This window comes from Oryzias melastigma, linkage group LG5 (assembly GCF_002922805.2).
Source record: "Oryzias melastigma strain HK-1 linkage group LG5, ASM292280v2, whole genome shotgun sequence".
NCBI classification, from domain to species: Eukaryota; Metazoa; Chordata; class Actinopteri; order Beloniformes; family Adrianichthyidae; genus Oryzias; species Oryzias melastigma.
In genome coordinates this window covers 33,080,542-33,099,859 of record NC_050516.1, presented here as the reverse complement: position 1 = coordinate 33,099,859, position 19,318 = coordinate 33,080,542, and the positions used below count along the sequence as shown (strand labels likewise).

At 38.7% G+C, this 19,318-nt stretch overlaps 2 protein-coding genes and 1 long non-coding RNA gene across 6 annotated transcripts in view; 1 reads left to right on the top strand and 2 right to left on the bottom strand.

Annotated features, from left to right (window-relative positions):
• The first annotated feature begins 15 nt into the window (after positions 1-15).
• LOC118598790 lies at positions 16-13,254 on the top strand. Its single transcript, XR_004947929.1, has 2 exons — positions 16-133; positions 12,088-13,254. It is a non-coding gene; the product is annotated as an uncharacterized LOC118598790 (long non-coding RNA).
• On the bottom strand, positions 2,223-8,680 carry apof (apolipoprotein F). The gene is made up of 2 exons (XM_024269246.2): positions 8,060-8,680; positions 2,223-4,888 (listed from the first exon to the last, which is right to left on the bottom strand). Exon 2 carries the CDS (start codon positions 4,851-4,853, stop codon positions 3,612-3,614), a length of 1,242 nt encoding a protein of 413 aa, XP_024125014.1. The 5' UTR covers positions 4,854-4,888; positions 8,060-8,680; the 3' UTR covers positions 2,223-3,611.
• Positions 13,255-14,983: 1,729 nt separating the features above from the next.
• The window catches only part of c1galt1b (core 1 synthase, glycoprotein-N-acetylgalactosamine 3-beta-galactosyltransferase, 1b), a 9,210-nt gene continuing 4,875 nt past the window's right edge, over positions 14,984-19,318 (bottom strand). The window contains exons 2-4 of one of the 4 annotated variants that reach the window (XM_036212060.1): positions 17,505-18,169; positions 15,593-15,910; positions 14,984-15,507 (exon numbers count right to left, since the gene is read on the bottom strand). In XM_036212060.1, the coding sequence (XP_036067953.1) occupies positions 15,638-15,910; positions 17,505-18,169 (938 nt within the window). In that variant the 3' untranslated portion in view covers positions 14,984-15,507; positions 15,593-15,637. Of the gene's footprint in view, positions 15,911-17,504; positions 18,170-19,318 lie in introns of all 4 variants that reach the window. The other 3 variants (XM_024270925.2, XM_036212059.1, XM_024270924.2) reach the window with 3 other exon arrangements.

Sequence of the window (19,318 nt, the reverse complement as noted above, 5' to 3'; positions counted from 1 at the left end):
ACTTCCGCGGCTTCCGTCTGAGGGCCAAAATGGCCGACAGAGTCGCGCAGTTTCTTTTCCCGCTCCAAACTGAAACCTAATTGGTCGAAACCATCCGAGTGACCCTCGCGCGATTGGTGGAAGTGACTGTCAGGTGAGTTTTGAAGGGCGTGGTGAACAAAATAGAAACTTAAGGCCCAGTTCCCACTAAAGTTTCCAAGAATTGACGTCGAGAAAGTGACGAACGGCAAGTAGAGCACGTGACGCAATAATCTGAATCAAAACAGGCCGCTTACTCAGTAACTTCACATGACTTTTTATCTAAACCAATGTGAATTATTCTATGTGATTCATTGTTTTATTTGTTTAGTACAAGATTTTAAAAAAAACTGCTGTAACACTTTTAAAATGATTTATGCTACTTCTATAACAATCAAATCATAAATTCACAAATTTTTATTAAATTCTGACCAAATAATTCTGACAGGCTTTATGTTTTACCACTATTATGATTTCAGAACAGAAGCAACATTTTGTTGTAACATGGCAAAATAAACTCGGCCACAATAGAAGCAACATTTTGGGATGTTACTAACTTGTTAGCATAGTTTGCACTAAGCCACATGTGTCAAAGTCAAGGCCCGGGGGCCGGATCCAGCCTTCCGGGTAATTCTATCCGGCCCTCCAGATAATTTTATGTTATTGTTATTAATGGCCTGATGTTGTCTTGCGCTCATTTGTGTAATTTTGACAAAACATGTTTTAATGGAGAGTAAGATATTGAAAGTAATTTAAGGTTTAAGTCGATTTATTCTGGAATAAGTTATGTTTTTTAAGGTTAAAATAAATTAGTTTTAGAGTGTTCATTAAATGTTAACCCTGTTTGGCTCGTGACCTAAAGTGTGTTTAAATTTTTGTCCTCCTGTACGATTGAGTTTGACACCCCTGCACCAAACGGTCAATTCTGATTTTCTATTTTCATATCCTATTATATTCATATCATATTCTATATATTTTCATATTCTTTTCTCTTTAGGGACAACATAACACTAGTTTTCAAGATTTGTCCAAACATTTAATCCAGGGATGCAGTCAGTCACTTTCTGAAAAACACTAGTGTGATTTTTTTTTCATTTAAATTTGGTGTTATACGGTTTCACCAGTAGATGTCATACTCACCACATAACAGAAAGCGGGCGGTCTGTAATGTACCAATACAAGTGAAGATTGAAATCTGACTTTCAAAGTAAGTCAAGATATTATCCAAAAAAATATTCATAAAACAACATTTAAACATCCTAATCAACATATTTTTAAAGGGTTTCATGCATTTTTCTAGATTTAATGCACAATAAAAATAACTACAGACTGACCAATGTGCTGTAAGTCACTGCTGCTCTGTTGCAATAAATGTTTGCACTGAATTAAATCAGTTTAAAAATGTTTTTGGGGTTTGTGGGGCTCATGCAAGTGGCCCTCTGGGACATCTGTTGATATTCAAGCTAAAAGATTTGACAGAGTCTCCTTTAGGTCATCTAAAAGTCACAAAGAACATTGACCGATTACACTTCTAACAGACATATTTAAAACACATCAGCTTTAATAGTCACTGTTCAATGAAATCATGAAATAAGGTTTTATGAGATTATTCAATAATCAACAAGCACTTCACTTTGCTACTGGGAATAAAAAAATAAATAAAAACTACTTGCATTTATCTGATCAGAACTGGATTACATAACTATGCCAAACTGTAAAAGGAAATAACTAAGTTGGGGTGGCATTATACAAGTTTGCTTCTTCCCACTCCTTTTCAAGCAATCAATCTCTTCTTGACTTTAATTAATAATTGCAATATTTAATTAATCAAATGTGACATAAGTGTGTCTTTGTTTTTGTTTGTTTGTTTTCTATTTTCTAATCAATGCATTTAATTATTTCTGTAATTAGTTTGAAATATTTGTGTGTTTTGTCCTGTAATTTTCACAATATGCTTGAAACAAACCAATCAATTAAAAGGATGCCAAGAAAAGGGATTTTCTTGTTCAAAAGTGGTAAAGTAAAGCAAGTAGATAGTTTTAAAATTGTTTATGCAAGTTTTATTTATGGAATACAGCACGGAAAGTCTTTTGATGTGTTTGTTTAAGCAACTCTACTGCTCATGGATGACCAAGATCCTCTTTTAAAAACCCTGAAAAAACGGCTCCACATTAAGCAAACTTAAAAACAAGACACAAACAACATTAATCCAAAACAATTGAACATTTATTACACAAGATGATGAACAGAGGAAAAAACAAATTCACAAAGAGAAAATCTGAACCAAAGATGATAAATTAGACCATTTCAATTTAATCTATAAGCTAATTTATCCTTTTTCTAAACCAGAAACCTGTTTAGGTGTAACGGTTGCTGGAGCCTATCCCAGTCACATTTGGGTGAAGGTGGAGTTTGCCATTCTGTCGCACAACCACACACTCATATTCCCACATAAGTCACCAATTACCCAATGAAACACGTTTTGGACTGAGAGAGGATTCCCTGGCGGAAACCCTCACATGCACAGGGAGAACATTCAACTTCCACATGGGTAGAGAATACACTCGTCTAGGGCCATCTCCAGAGAACTGACAGCACTACATCTCCCAGCAGCCCCAGCACACAGGTCCTTGGGAATGCTCTCTCATTTGCCAATCACCCACAGGACACTTCAGCACTGCTCAGAGCTTCACTCAGTGCGAGGTATTGTTTGTGCCATCCTGCCTGCATTACTGAGCGTTTCTATCTGGACCTGATCTTCTGGATTATCTCTGTTTGTTTGCCGCCTGCCCTGCCCCTCGTCTGGACTCTGACATCTCCACTCTCTTCTCGGATGATCCCATGCTTGTGATTGACCCCCGTCTGTCTGACCCTGATTTAGCTTTGTGGACTTACAGCTGTGTTTAGTTCCTGTCTGAACTAATAAACCTGCTACACATGGAACCAACTGTCTACCAGAACCAGGGCCTCCTCGCAGAGAGGTGAAAGTGCTAACTACTACATCACCGGACACATAAAACGCAAACTAGTTTCTATGGTTTTAATGGGTACGCATAGATGAAACAAGGCCTTTTTATTTACATTTCTTTCATCATATATGTACATTTTATTTCTGTTTTGCAAAGTAAAAGTAGAGCCGACATGTTACCTTCGAATTGTTCAAACCTGTTGGTGTTGGCTTTAGAAGAACCAGTAGTAGAAGCAGTAATGGGTAAAATTAGTAACCAAAAATATAGATATTTTTCTTTTAAATCTGCATTAGTTTTCAGCAAATGATCTTTCGGTAAAACTATTTTATTCTAAAATTTCTTTAGACAGATAACTATTTTGTTATTGCAATCTTTAAGCAAAATAAAAAAAAAGTTAGAAGCAAAGACGGTAACCCTTTCACACCTCAAAAAAATCTTTAACATAATGTAACTTTTCAAACGTTAACGGTCGAAAGTTGCAGTAAATCAAAGAAAATAAACACTAGAGCTCCGATGTTAAAGAGCTAATATAATTACAATTCAAAAATAGCAATGTGTTCACCCTGTCAACCAATCAAAAAAGATGAATTGCATGTAACCCATTATTATCAATGATCCTTGGATCTAGTCGACCGTTAGGACTCCGCCCTCCCAGCTTCTCTGGTTGACCAGCACATCGTCCTCTTCTGCCATGGAGTTGAACATGTATTTAACTCCGGCTTTCGCTCCCGTCTTTACTCCCGCCCCCAGAGCGTACCCCGCCACCCCAGCAGCCCCCCCGGTGGCGACCATCAGGGCGTCTGTCCCCAGGTCGACCGCGGTGAGGATGGCTCTCTCCTTGGCGGTTGCAGAGCAGTTGACGGAGGCGTAGTACACGGCGGATCCCAGGTTGTAGAGCGTGCTGACCCCTGGGATCCACTCCACCACGCTGTACACGCGCTCCTCGTTTTTGTTGATGCAACTCCTCCTCGGGCTGCGCTTCAAGCGCTGACCCGAGGCGGGCCCGGTTATACCGTCCTCCGGGGTTCTGCACTGACGGATCCAGCACTCCGACTCCGGGGAGGAGAAGGGAAAGATGCTGCTTCCTTTCTTCAGCACCGCTCGGTACAACCCGGGCGTGAGCGGTCCGGTGCTGGTCACACCGGCACACAGAGCTCCCAGTCCGTCACAGCGGTTCACAGCGTCCTCCAGTCTACCCTCACTTCCTGTGACATCACTTCCTGCCAGCATGGTTCCATTCACTTTGATCCAACCGTCACAGTGGGCCTCCTGCACGTCAGAACCTTCATCTACCGAGGCTAACTGCTGAATGTTGAACATGACGGCCGCCATGTGGCGGTCTGCTCCAGCTTTGTCTGACCCGGATGGAGCAGATGTGGACTTTTGGATCTTCTCCTCTATTAGAGCTCCCATCTCCATCAGGAGCTCGTCGGCATCCTCTTTTCCAAGCAGGTCGTACAGCTTCAGCACCAGAGTCTGCGCCTCGTCTGGGCAGCCAGCCACCACCAGCACCGGCACGATGGAGAGACCCAGCAGCTCCTGGGAGAAGACGGAGGACAGCGGGTCTCCCGCAGAGCTGGCAGATAGAAGCTCCTCACAGCTGATGTTTCCCTGAAGGTAGGAACGATCCTGAATCGGCTTCTGAAGTTTGGCCTTCAGCACCGACGTTATGAGTCCAGCAGACTGGACTCTGTCGGGCTTTTCTGAGGTTGTTAACGCGAGGCGGGATTCATCTGGTTTGACGGTCGTCTCTTCATTGGCGTTGCTTGCTGGAAGGGGAGTGTTTGTGGAGATGGGTGGAGGCGAGGCTCTGCTCTCGACCTGATCATTCAGCAACAGCTGAATCAAAATCAACCACTTCAACATAATCTCTCTCTTCAGTTCGGCGCCTTCTTCAGTCTCTGAAAACAAGAAAATAAAAACTCTGAATGGCTGTGCACTGAAGGATGTCATTCAACATCCTGTGCTTCATTTAGAGCACATGTCAAAGTCAAGGCCCGGGGGCCGGATCCGGCCCTCTGGGTAATTTAATCCGGCCCTCCAGATCATTTTATGTTGTTGTTATAAATGACCCGATGTTATCTTGAGCTCATTTCTAACTTGTATCATTTTGACAAAATATATTTTTATGGAGAGTAAAATATTGAAAGGCATTTAAGTGGATTTTATTATTAAAAATTATGTTAAAAAGTTACATTTTTAAAGTTTTAAAAATTGGCATTCTGCTAGCATTTACTAAGATTTTTTATGGTATTTTAGAGTTTAGCTAATATTTCTGCTACATGCTAGCTGTGTCAGGGTCCGGATGTGGACACAAACGCAGAGGCAGATGTTCGCAGAAGGATTACGTTTTATTTCTTTTCTTTCTTTTGATAAGTTCTGTTAAGAAGCTGGAAAGCTCGTAGTACTCGAGAGAAGTACACAAAACAATCTGGCAACAAGTAGAAATGAACAACAGCTTTTAAACTGAAACCATAATCATGCACAGGTGAACCCATTAAGACCAATTAACCAGGTGGAAAAGGAAAGGAGTAAATACACCTAAAACAAGAGGGGGTGAAAACAAAGGTAAGAACAGAAACATAATGAAACCCAGCCCCAAACCCCACAGCTGTTTTGGCTAACCTAATTTTTTAGTGGGTAATTTGACATTTAGCTAATATTTTAGATGGCTGATCAGCTTCAGCATTTTCAACTATTAGCCTCAGTGAATTCAGCTATCACCTTCAGCGTTTTCAACTTTCAATTTCAGCATTTTCAGCTATCAGCACTAGCATCTTCAGTAGCCAATTTCAGCTTACAGAATTCCCACTAGCATCATCACTGGTAATGCTAAATATCTAGTTTATGTTTATGCTAAAAATTTACAGTTTTAAAGTTTTGATAATGTAGTTTTAGAGTGTTCAATAAATGTTTATCCTGTTCGGTGGCGACCTAAAGTGTGTTTTAGATTTTGGCCCCTTGTGCGATTGAGTTTGATTTAGAGAAAGCTCATTAATATTTCACTGGAATAAACAAAGGTATCCCTCAAGGATCCTCCCTTGGGCCTTAATTATTTTCCATTTTTAATATATGACCTGCCAAAACTGCTGTTCAAAATGTAACATTCACCTTTATGCAGATGATACAATTATTTACTGCTCTAAACCAAGTGTTACAGAGATTAAGATAATCATGCAGCATGATTTTGACTCTATACAACACTGGCTAAACTCTAATAAACTTAAAACTTATAACTAAATCATACTCCATACACTCCATGAATTCAGAAGGATCAAACCTTGATTTACAGTTTTTAGATTCCTCTCCTCTTGAGGTCACAATGTCTTATAAGTACTTTGGAATTTGGTTTGAACCCATTTTATCATTTCATATTCACATTCACTCAATCACAAATAAACGAACACACCACCTCCAAACTCTAGTTTTAGTATTTAGTTTAGTTTTCTTTGCTGATTTTTTTTCTCTGCCATTTTGTCTGCAACCGCCAACACTTAACGACTCATTCAGGACAGTTTCTAACCAACTTCAACCCAGAAGGAGCCACAAAGTCTCACTTCACCCTTTAGAGAAATAAGACACTGATTTGTATTTCTGTTACTATTATTTATTTATTGTCATAAATAAAACCAAAAAATAAAGAGAAATGTATTCCTTTTTTTCTAAATAGGAAGTAGTTTATAACTTGACAGAAATTCTCGTGACTTCCTTTCAAAATAAAATACACTGTGTCCCACGCAGGATAATTTCAATGAGGAAAATGTAATAGTAGAGAGTGAAATGTTAGCTGTGATATTTAAAAAGAAAACTACAGAAGGATTAACATACTATCTTTGATGCGTCTCTTCCAGAAATTCATACATTTAAGTTGATAAAATGTAATCAGAGCTCATTTTAAGCGACTTTTCTAGATTTTTTTGGACCATGCTTACATTTTTTTCAACAATAGAAAACCCGTCCTATAATCCAATCATCTTTAATTCCAGCTGTGCTCACTGACCTTTAAATGATTTACTGTTTATTTGTCCAAATGATTTAGTAGAACTTAGAAAAAAGCAGCAACACTTGATGGATCATTATAGGAGAGATACGTACTGTCCTTCAACTGTTTGTAAATGAGTTCAAGTTTGACTTATTTCACTTTTACTACTTTCTCACTTCTTACTTTATAGATATTCTTTAAAATTTAGAAATGTTCTTTTTTTATTTTCGTTTAAGAAAAGAGCCACAATGGAGGGGTTAGAGCCACATGTGGCTCCGGAGCTGCAGGTTGCAGACCCGTCATAAACCATCAAGTCAATACAGTGAATGCAGAATGACGTGTAAAGTCATCAATGATGATAAAAAACTGTTTATTTGACTGTTTCTGGTGCATTTCAGCTGCAAACTCATAAATATAACCGTCAAAAACTAAATCAGAGGTAATGAAGTGACCCCTACCATACATATATAAACCATCAGACACACTTTAAATCCTTCAGTTTGTTCAAAAATAGACAATCTGTATATCAGAATATATCTTTTATTTATTTATTATTTAGCATTGAGTCAAAAATGTATTTGTTTGATCAGAGGTGCAAACATTTCACTGATAGTAACTATTGATCTCTTATCTGTGAGAAGGAATTAGACTTTTACAATGATTTTTATGCATTTTATTGTGTAAATAATGACACAGTATATCATGCGTCCTGTTCATTTGAACATATATCCAGATTATGAAAAGAAAGATCTTCATTGTGTTTTGGATCAATGAAAAAACTGTTTTTATATCCAGACTGTGAGGACTCTGGTTCTTTGCTCCACAACATATTAGATAAAAGTGATTTTTTAACCAACCATAATAATTAGTGAATCCTCTATTTTCTGTTAACATTTCCTTAAAAGTAAAGGTTGAAGAAGAAATACTTTCAGAGTAAAGTTGTTAGAGAGAAACAGAGAATGACAGTAAACGTGACTGAAATGATCATTTTTACATCAACCTTTATTGTAAACATACATAAAGTAAAATAAGTGTGTAGAACACGCATTACATGACAGCAGTGAATGTCATTCAGAGCATCAAGTCGTACCTTAAGGAGAGTCGGAGCTGCAGATCTGGAGTCCAGAGGGTTCTCCGAAATGGCTCCAGTGTCTCCCCCCTCTCTCCAACAACATGCGTAACCGTCTTTTCTCTTTGCTTCCAATGAGGATCTGCTTCTCTGCAGATGACATCCCACAGGCCTCCCTTTGTGGCGTCCCTCTTCGTTCTGGCCTCATTTCTCCACACAGTTCAAGGCTTGAATATTGATTCCCGGGGGGAGAGTGTGTGTTTGAGGCTGCTGCTCGTCTGTTTTCTACCTCCACGACCCCCCCGGTCCCTCTGCTCCCTCACACAGTTGGCAGGTTCTACTGCTGACCCACATTCTAAAACGAACTGTTCCCTCGTGAGGAATCGCACTTCTGTTTTCACAGGCAAGATCGCAAAAAAGAGGAACAACATAGTTTGATTTTAGCTTTTCTTTTCCTTTAAATCATTTTTTTATTTCTTTTTTTCTCAGTTGTTTTGATGGATTTCTAACAACAGAATTGAACTTCTTACAACAGTTAATGCATCCTTCACAACATTTAGTCATTTGGGCCCAACTAGTGGCACTTTCATGTTTATTATACTTTATTTTATTTTGCTTTGTTTTGTTTATTTTACTTTACGTTACTGTATCTCATTTTAATTATTTTGTGTTGTTTTGTTTATTTTATGTGTTATACTTTATTTTGTTTTGTTTGTTTTATTTTATTTCATTTTATTCTGTTTCATTTTATTTTGCTTATTTTACTTTACTTTATTTTATTATATTTTGTTTGTTTTACTTTATTTCATTTTTTTCTGTTTTGTTTTACTTACATTGTCATTTTATTTTATTATGTTTATTATACTTTAATTTATTATGTTTTGTTTCTTTATTTTACTTTATTTACTTTACTTCACTTGACTTTGTTTTGTTGTGTTTTGTTTTTTTACTTCATCTTATTTTATTTTATTAATTTTACTTACCTATAATCCAGAACAATCACAACAAATCACCAGAAAAACGGTGGATCTAATGCTCATTGGCTCGTTTGGATTTGACTTTATGAGTAACCGTTTTAGATCTGGGAGGAACACGACTCCACAGTCCAGTCAGGAATCTTCAGATGTCATAATTATGTTAAATAGAGTCGCAGACATTAGTCTGAGCGCACAATAGAAAATTAAAACAAAAGTCAAATTTGAAGGCTGAATGTTTAAGTGAATGTTGGAGTGTTTTATCAGAATATCTTCAGGGTTATAAGAGAAAACTTTGGATCGATGAACGGCGCGTCATGACGAGTGAAAAGCTGCAGTTTCTACATAAAAAGATTCCCAAAGTTATGGAAGCATCACTGTTTAATTTTCATAAGTTTGTAGATTATATTTCAGTTAGCATACATACATTTACTACTGAATGCCTTACAGGAGAAATAAGTGGAGATCTACACTTCACAGCGCCCTCCAGTGGTGACCGTGTGAATGCCAGCCTCCTGCACGCGCTGGTGCTGCTAAACCAGAAACGTTTTCAAGCTTTTGTGTGAAAAGGTTTGTTAGAGATGAAGCGTTTGTGATGCTATGAGTGCACTAGTTTAATGTATCAGACAGAACATCACACTTCACTTCTGACACAACAAATTAGAATCAAATTGTCAGAATTAACACGTTTTATTTATTTAAACCCTAAAAATGTAGATTCTTAGTCTCATTTTCTTATGTAATAACCTGCTTTAGCATCAAAGTTGTATTATTTTAATGCTGCAACAGTAATAATATTTAGAATTAAGGTACTAGCATTCTGTTGGTCTGTTTTTACACAGACCTGTAATTATTAGTAATTTGAAGGAAATCCGAGGTTATGGGCTGATATGAGAGCAAGCAGAGATTGTTCAAATAAGAATGTGACATTGAACTCAACACTAAACATGTGTGAGATGAATGGAACATTCCAACATCTAAAATACTTCCAGAAGAAAATCTGGTTTTGTTAAATGTTCGTGGCTTTTGTGCATTCATTCCAAGACAAATCTTTTTCACATTGTTTTCTTTTTAAAATTAATTTCCCCAAAACAACACTTTTTTTTACTTTTATCATGAGGCAAATAAAAATTCCCCATAATAATATTTATTCACAGAAATAAGGAGAAGATTGTTCTTAGGAGCAACTCTTTGGCCTTTAACTGCTAGTTTTTGTCTCTAAAAACGCATGAGAAGCTGCATGTTTTAGGTTTGATTTGCTTAAAGAAGGCTGTAAAAATGATCGAATAAATGTCCTAACAAACATACAGTTAAGGTTTTAAAACAACAGATCAGACAGAATCTCCAAATGTCCTCAGCAAATAAGTTTAATCAAAGTAACTGATCCTTCAGTATGGGGACGCTTTTAATTTGAAAGAGTCACTCTTATCTTATCAGAATGGCCTTGGTTGCCCATAGCAACAGCTGACAGGACGCTGGATGTATTTATCGTGAGCGGACCTTGAACTGTTGAGTGTCTGCACTGAAACGATCAAAGACTTAAAGCTAAAACTGCAGAGACTTCCTGGAGGGCCGATTGTTTTAATATAAATGTTTGTTCTGACCCATTTTAAAGAATCCTGGACCACTGATGCAAACAGCTGAACAACATATTACAGAAAGAGTCTGAAATGATCCTCTAGTTATCGGGCCGGACATACGAGCACATCCCAACCTGCTGATTCAACTCTGTTATTTAAATGATGCTGGAGAGAAATATTTGAGTCATTTCATTTTAGGCACCTCTCTTTGTCATTTCAGAGATGCTTTAGATACAACAAAGAAATCCTGAAAATGTGAAGAGAATTCAGATCATTTAGAATTTACATTTTAATCAGAAAGATCTGTAACTGCAGACGGTCTAAGACGGTCTTCCTCCCACAGTCCAGAAATGTGCACTGTGGGTCTGATGGTCACTTGAAATTGTCTGTATGTGTGTGTGGTCGTGTGGTCATGCAACAGACTGGCGATCTGATCAGCAACAGTAGCTGGGATAGGCTCCAGCAACCCAGTGACGCCAAAATAGATTTAGTGTGTTTAGATCAGGGGTGTCATACTCAATTACACAGGAGGCCAAAATACAAAACACACCTTAGGCTGAACAGGATAAACAATTACTGAACACTCTAAAACTACATTTTTATAACTTTAAAACTGTACATTTTTAACATAATTATGAACTAGATATATAACATTTCCTGTGATAATGCTAGTGTGAATGCTGTAGACTGAATTTGGCAGCTGAAGATGCTAGTGCTGATAGCTGAAAACACTGAAGCTGATAACCAGCTAAAATTTTATCTAAATGCCATATTAGCCTAAAAAAAACGTAGTTTATCCAAAACAGCTAGCATGTAGCTGAAATATTAGCTAAACTCCAAAATAGCCTAAAACATCTTAGTAAATGCCAAAAAAGTTCAAAAATCTAGCAGAATGACAATTTTTAAACTTAAAACTCTAACTTTAAAATAATTAGGAATAATACAAAGCAGGAATATTACGGATGGATGGAGTTACTCGTCTTTTAACTCATACTTTAACTTTATGTTTTTAAGCTATTTATGAATTCAAATCCATCCATTCATCATCATTTTGTAAAATTTTATTTATTTATTTTTTCACACATTCAAACTATAGTGGAAGGATAAACCCATTAAGTTGGAACATCTCGTTTTCAGGGAATCATTTCAAGAAAAAAACAGCAAATCGAGTTGGAACCAAACAAAACAGTACAAAGATCAAACACACAAAACAAACACACAAAACAAACACACAAAACAAACACACATAGAAGGACAGACTCTCAATCTCCACCCGATATGTTCGGTCAAGGACGTTACTATCTTAGAACACGATGTTTTTATCACATATTTAGCCGAAGAAGTCCCACTACGTTGAGTTAAAACCATTGACTGTATATATAGAGCTCTATTATACAGTCAGTGGTCATCACTGATGCAGAAACAGGAACTTATATGGATTTAGGGCCATTTCAGATGAGGCGGGCGTGGTTAATCATCTCATGTTTATGTTTAGGTCAAAGTCAAAATGTGTCCAGAACCCGACCGTCTGCTGCTCCACATCAGCTCGAGTGAGGAGGCGGAGCTACAACCGTTCCTGCTTTTACTGCACAACAAACTCTGAGCTTCTGTGTTTGAAATGTTTGCAGGAATAATCAGTTTAACAGCGACTTACTCCTCCTACTAACTTTGGACTTCTGATTTAGTTTAAAATGAATAAAATTACAAATGCAAGAAAATATGAACGAAAAACATGAACAGAAAGACTAATTTACAGTTTAATAACATCATTTTAAAGCTAAATTATATCCAAAAATAAATCTTCAGTCTTTGAAAACAGTATTTAAGATAATATTACCAGTTTTTATTCTTTAATATTTAATCAATCCAGATACAAATATGCAGATTAAAAATGTCATTTGGGCCAAAAATCTTTTGACCGTCAGACTTCTGAAGTATAGAAATCTCATCCAGTCTGTAAACAAAAACCTGAAGGATCATAAACGCCTTCGCTATTTATAGAAAAAACCATTGGAAAAGAGAATTAAATAAAAACACAGACGTTCAATAAAATATGCATTTATTAAAGATGAAAGTGGCATTTTACTAAAAGGATCCTGAACACCAGTTCTCCACCCAGATTCATGTTCACACGAAAACCAGAAAATCAGCTTCAGCACAAAAACATAAATATTTCACTGCATAAACACACAAACGACTGCAAACGTTGGATTGTGAGGATTGTCGAGGACACGGCGTCACTCCCGCTTACAAAACTCTGCAAAAACGTAACAGAATTTCACAGGGGGTCCAAACAAATGTGCAAATTTGAAACGTTTCTCTGCTTTTTATAAAAATTACATTTACAAAGAAGGAAAACAAAGTAAGTCAGATGGTAATAGTGTAATGTGGTATAAAGAAAGTGGTTAAAATGGCAAGAAAGCCTTTCAAAGGTGCAGAAATCGTTCTGTCAGGAAGTGAAAGCTCTCAGATATGAACGTGTCGAAATGGAAGTTTGGTTTCAAACAGCAAAGCAACAGAGGTGAGTGAAGGCCTTCAGGAGCATTTTCACTTTAAAACACGTGTGTTCAGAACAAATGTGCTCATTTGCTTAAGCTAAAGCAAAATAAAAAGAGATGAATAAAATAAAATATAAAAAGGAGGGACTAATAACATAAAAAAATAAAAAATAAGGACTAATAACATAAAAATAAAAAGGAGGGATTAATAAAATAAAAAAGAAACTTTTCTCTTCATGAACCAGTAAAGTAACAAAAGCTGTAAACTGTGTTTAGGCCAAACGACTTTTCAACAGGATTCAATGGAAGTACGTCTGATTCTGACAGCGTCACAGTGCAAAGTCACGTGTGCAGACGGCTCAAACAATCTCATCTTACAAGGCACAAGCTTTTCCAGGAATGCAGGATGACGGGAGTCTGTTTTTCAGGAAGAACCGGCTGGATCCGTTCAGGTGGACGGCAGATGGTGACACAGAAAACCGTCTTCCATCCGTCCAGTGGGGGTTTGTTTGGTCAAACCACCAGACAGAAGTTTGATTTCAGATGAACACTTGTTATAAACACAAAGGAAAAGCACCAAAAGTTCACTTCTGACACAACAAAAACAACAAAAACACGGCCAGAAATTCCAGTTGGTCTCATCTTTCATAGGAATCTGTTGCTGGTTTAAAATTAAAACATGATTTTTAAAAAGTTGTAATTTAAATGACTTTATTGAGTACGAGTAAAGTGTTGAAAACTAAATGTTATGAAGGAACTTCTGGCTGTTCTGTTAATCCTGTTTCTATGGACTAAAGACGATCAATAGTTAACATGATCGTTGTAATTCCTGCTGATTCTTTAAACAATTCAAATTATTCCTGAACATTTTGCATCACTGCTGAATATGTTTCTATGAATTGATCCGACTCTCGTTCATCTTCTTGTCATCATGGCGTGTTCTGGTTACAGGCTGGACTCACCTGGACCTCATAAATGAAGATCTACATTTAATCAATAAAAACACTCAATGTGTCTCTTGGTCGTTTATTTATGTACGTTCTGGCAAAATATCTGAAGAATTTTGTCTATTTTTCCCAATAAAAACCACAAATTTCATGTTTTGCTATTGTTTCACTATGATGCTCCCAAAGTGTTTATGAAATATTAAAAATAACTGAAATATGTAAAGGAAACCCAGCGTCACTAAGGCTGCCACGAATAGTTGACTAATCGACTATTTTAATAGTCGATTAGTCGTTACTTTATATCATATGGAGTCAGAGTTTAGTAAAGCTGAACAAAGTAAAAATTCACTTTTTTTATATCCGAGTCGGTGAAACCAAAAGTTTCTCTTTAGTGAGAAATAGTTCCTCGTTTGAGATGCCGACCTCATCTAACTTAATCTTGTTTCAATACCAGAGACTTTAAAGATTAAATAACTTAATATCTTAATTGTTTTTATTTTTAGTTAGTTTAAAGCTAATGATGGTTGAGACTCGTGTTTTACATCCACTTTGCACACGACCCGATTATGACCCATAACCGTTTGTGGCAGCACTAATGGTTACAACTGGATCAGGGGGTCAAACTCAACCACACGAGGGGCCAAAACCCAAAACACCCTTCAGGTCGCAGGCCGAACAGGATAAAGATTTATTGAACACTAAAACTACATTTTTAAAACTTTAAAAATAAGCTTCAGATAAAATCAGGCCATTAATAACAATAAAATAAGATGACCTGGAGGGCCGGATCCGGCCCCCGGGCCTTGACTTTGACACGTGCTCTAGTACTATCGTTTAGTTTGCCAGTTGAGTTGATCAATTTATCCCCAAACCAACTTTTTTGGTGTCAATAGTTTTTCAGTCAAAGAAGCAGAAAATGGTTTTATCTCCAGATCAGTGAATGATCGATGCTTTTCCTTATTTTATTTAACGTGTTGCTTTTATCCCAATTCCCCTCCAGAAAACCAAAAACCCAAACAAATCCAAACCCCAATATGACACCGCCCAGATCCAATCACTACAGAAACACGTCATGATCAATGAAACAGAGGAGACTTCAGACTGTGCAAACATGGCAGATTTAAGTTTGGTGGGTCGTTTACGTCAATAACAGAACTTAAAACCATGTTTCATCCTTAATGATGGACCGGCTTCCAGAACCGGATCAGACGCTGCGTGAGGTCAGATGGAAAACAGCAGAGATGAAGAAGGACATGAAAACAGCTGAACTGTTCATTCAGCTCTAAACCAGAGCAGCAGGTTCAGGTAAGGCCCGCCTGTTGGGACAAACGTGAGCCGGGTCGGAAACACGGGGAACAGTCTTGGAGTCACAGCTGACGTGAGAAGCACTCCTTCATCTTCCTTCGGATTAAATGAGACAGTTTCAGTTTTAAAGCGGGTCTGTCATGAACTGAAACAGTTCAGCAGCATCTCCGCTCACAGCGGGGGGGTCACTTCCCCTCTGCTCAGAGCGGGGGGTCAGTATCTCCGCTCAGAGCGGGGGGGGTCACTGCCCCTCCGCTCAGAGCGGGGGGTCAGTATCTCCGCTCAGAGCGGGGGGTCACTTCCCCTCCGCAGCCTCTTTAGCGTCAGGAGGCCGATCCTCTTTATGATCCGGTACTCGCTTCTCTTCCTCAGGAGCCGACTCCTGATGATGCTTTTCCGAGTCCCGGGAGCCGGACTGCTCCAGTCTTAAACCTTTGGGGGTGGGGGATTGGTACCGGTGTCTGTAGCCGAAGGCACGCAGGTGATAGGCGTAGTATTCCAGTAAATACATGCCGGCGGCGTCCACGTAATGAAAGGACACGGACAGATCCGAGCAGCACTGTGGGCCCTACGGCGAGAACAGAGACACAACCGGGTCACAACCGGGTCACAACCGAGTCACAACCAGGTCACAAATGGGTCACAACCGGGTCACAACCGGGTCACAACCGGGTCACAACCAGGTCACAACCGAGTCACAACCAGGTCACAACCGGGTCACAAAAGGGTCACAAATGGGTCACAACCGGGTCACAACCAGGTCACAACCGGGTCACAACCGGGTCACAACCGGGTCACAAAAGGGTCACAACCAGGTCACAACCAGGTCACAACCAGGTCACAACCGGGTCGCAACCGGGTCGCAACCGGGTCACAAACATCTCTAATGCTGGAGGCGGTGCTGGGCCTTGAGGACACGATAGACCTTAAACAAGTATATTTTCAGTTATTCTCTGAAAAGAGACGTCACAGCTTTTAACTTACAGATAACTGAATATTCACAACTGAGAAACAAACACATAAGGCAGCAAAATGAATCAAGTGAGAACTAGAGCTGCTACGATTAGTCGACTAATCAACAATTAAAACAGTCGACGTCTAATTTAATAGTCGATTAGTCGTTAGTTTATATTATATGGAGTCAGAGTTTAGTAAAGTTGAAAGTTATGATGATATTCTGATAGATTTATGGACTAATTTGGCATTTATTAAGGTTTTTAGGCTGATTTGGAGTTTATCTAATATTTCAGCTATTTTGGCTAACTCAAGCTTTTTTCAGTTTTTTTTAGGTAAATTTGGCATTTAACAAATAATTTAGCTAGTTTTCAGCTTCAGCGTTTTTAGCTATCAATTTCAGCATCTTCAGCGGCCAAATTCAGCTTACAGCATTCACACTAGCAGTATAGCAGGTAATGCTATATATCTAGTTTTTAGTTATTTAAAGCTAATGACGGTTAAGATGTGTGTTTTACATCCAGTTTGTGAATGACCCGATCAGTCGACTAGATAATCAGACAAGATAACCGGTGATTGGTCGACTATTAAAATAATGGTTCGTGGAAGCACCAGTGAGAACAGATGTGGCTGATTTACAGCAGCCTTCACATTTGTTTCAAAAATCAAAGATATTTAAACTGAATTTGTAAAAAAAAAAATAAAATGCTGTAAGCTGAATTTGGCTGCTGAAGATGCTAAAATTGATAGTGGAAAACGCTGAAGCTGAAAACTGAAAATGCTGAAGTTGATAGTCAGCTAAAATATTAGCAAAATGCGAAATTGGCTTAAAAAACTTAAAAAAAAACCCTAAATGACTCAAAATAGCTAGCATGCAGCTGAAACATTTACTAAATTCCAAATTAGCCTAAAAAACTGAAAAATGTCCAAATTAGCTAGCATGTAGCTGAAATATAAACTAAACTCCAAAATAGCAGAAAAAAGCCTAAATTAGCTAAAGTAGCTAGCAGAATGCTATCATAACTTTCACCTTTACTTCACTGCGACTCGATATAAAGTAATGACTAACCGACCGTTAAATTAGTCGACTGATCTTTACCCATGTCCTCCATCCTCATACATGTAAAGAACAGCTATCATCAGAGTGGGTCTTCATGCTATTCCACATTCCTCAGCGACTTAGAAAGATCTCCAGTTTCTGTACTTGCCTCTACAATGGGGTAGTAGCAGTAGCTCCAATACCAGAAGCTCTTTGGGAACTTGGCGGTGAGGTGCTGCTCCGGGACAAAGGGGTGAAACGTCTCCCTGTGTTCGGAGTCTCTGGAGTCCCCCGCCTTCACTCCAACCTTCTCCATGCACTGGCCCATGGCCAGGTCCTCCACAGAGGTGGTGTGAGTGCACACTTTGCTCTGAAAACCCTCCACAAACCTCCGCAGAGCTTCCCGGCTCAGCACGTAGCCTGCCCCGCCGCTCATGTATCCCTGCTTGGCGTAGGGTTTGAACCGCCGTCCGAAGTAAATGGGATCTTGAGCCGTGTAGTTGGCGAGGATCCAGCGCAGGTTGTCCACGATGACGTAAGTGTCGTCATCGGCTTTGAGGAACCAGTCCGCCTCTTCTGCGTGATGCTCGTAGGCGTAATGGAAGGCTCGGATGGTCTTCCAGTACAGCTGGTCGCGCCCTTCCTTCGTCCCTAATCCCACCGTAGGAAAGTCCGGGTCGTCCACGGAGCTCATGAAAATGACGATATTGCAGTGGCGGCTCCACGTGTACTTGACGTGACGAGCCTTCTTCTCCAGGTTGTTGGGTCCCGTCATAACCCAGCAGAGAATGCGGACCTTCTTATACAACTCATCCGCCAGGTGGCTGTCCTCTCCTGGAGAAGAGATGAGGACAATTCATCAGCAGCAGTTTTAGGTTTTACTTAACAAAAAAAAAATCTCAAAAATTATCTTCTTAAAAGATAAAATTGACTCTTTGTGGTACTTTAGTGCAGTGCTGCCAAATATGATTATTTAATAGTCGACTAATCACAGATTTTTCTTTGCGATTAGTCCACTAATCTGGTCAGGCACAAATCTAAACAATAATTAGCTTTAAACTAACTACAAACTAGATATATTACCTGTGATAATGCTAGTGTGAATGCTGGAAGCTGAATTTGGACGCTGAAGATGTTGAAGCTGATAACCAGCTAAAATATTAGCTAAATGCCAAATTAGCCTAAAAACGGAAAAAAGCCTAAGTTAGCCAAAATAGCTAGCATGTAGCCAAAATATTAGCTAAACTCCAAAGTAGCCTAAAAAACGTAATAAATGCCAAAATAGTCCAATAAAACTAGCAGAACCCCATTATAAATTTCAGCGTAACTACTCTGACTCCTAATAATATAAAGTAACCACCAATCGAGTGTTAAATTATTTGTCGACTATTTTAATAGCCGATTAGTCATTGATTAGTCGACTAATCGTGGCAGTCCTACTTCAGTGTCGTGTTTTTAAAGTAGTGAGCTGACAAATCCTTCAGTTTCACCTAATTGCTCTAAAAACATTTACCATCACCAGGAGATCAGCTCTGAGTTCATCCAAACAAAACCTGGTTCCACCGAGAGCTTCTAGGAATATGAAAGATGATAAAACACTTTTGTGTGTTTTTATTCTTATTGGAGACTCTTTGATAAGAATGACTGCACAACAGCTGTGGTCACTTGGTCTCATTTTGGAAGTTTGACCCCTTAAACTATCTCCACCAATCATTCTTGGAGACTCAATCAATAACTCACGTCAAACTAAATAGATACCGTCTAGCTAGCAGGACGTTAACATTTCGCATATTTGTTGTGCTCCCTACATATTGAATTTTGGTGCGACATAACTCGCACACCTCCCGACTTTTATCCATTTGACCCTCAACACGATGAAAACCAAAATGCTTCCAGACGGTCACTTTAAGACAGGGGTCTCAAACTCGCGGCCCGCGGGCCATTTGCGGCCCGCAGGATGATGATTTGCGGCCCGCGTCTTCA

Coding starts and splice junctions, on each gene's coding strand:
- apof (XM_024269246.2), bottom strand. CDS start 4,853: ATGTTGAAGTGGTTGATTTTGATTCAGCTGTTGCTGAATGATCAGGTC.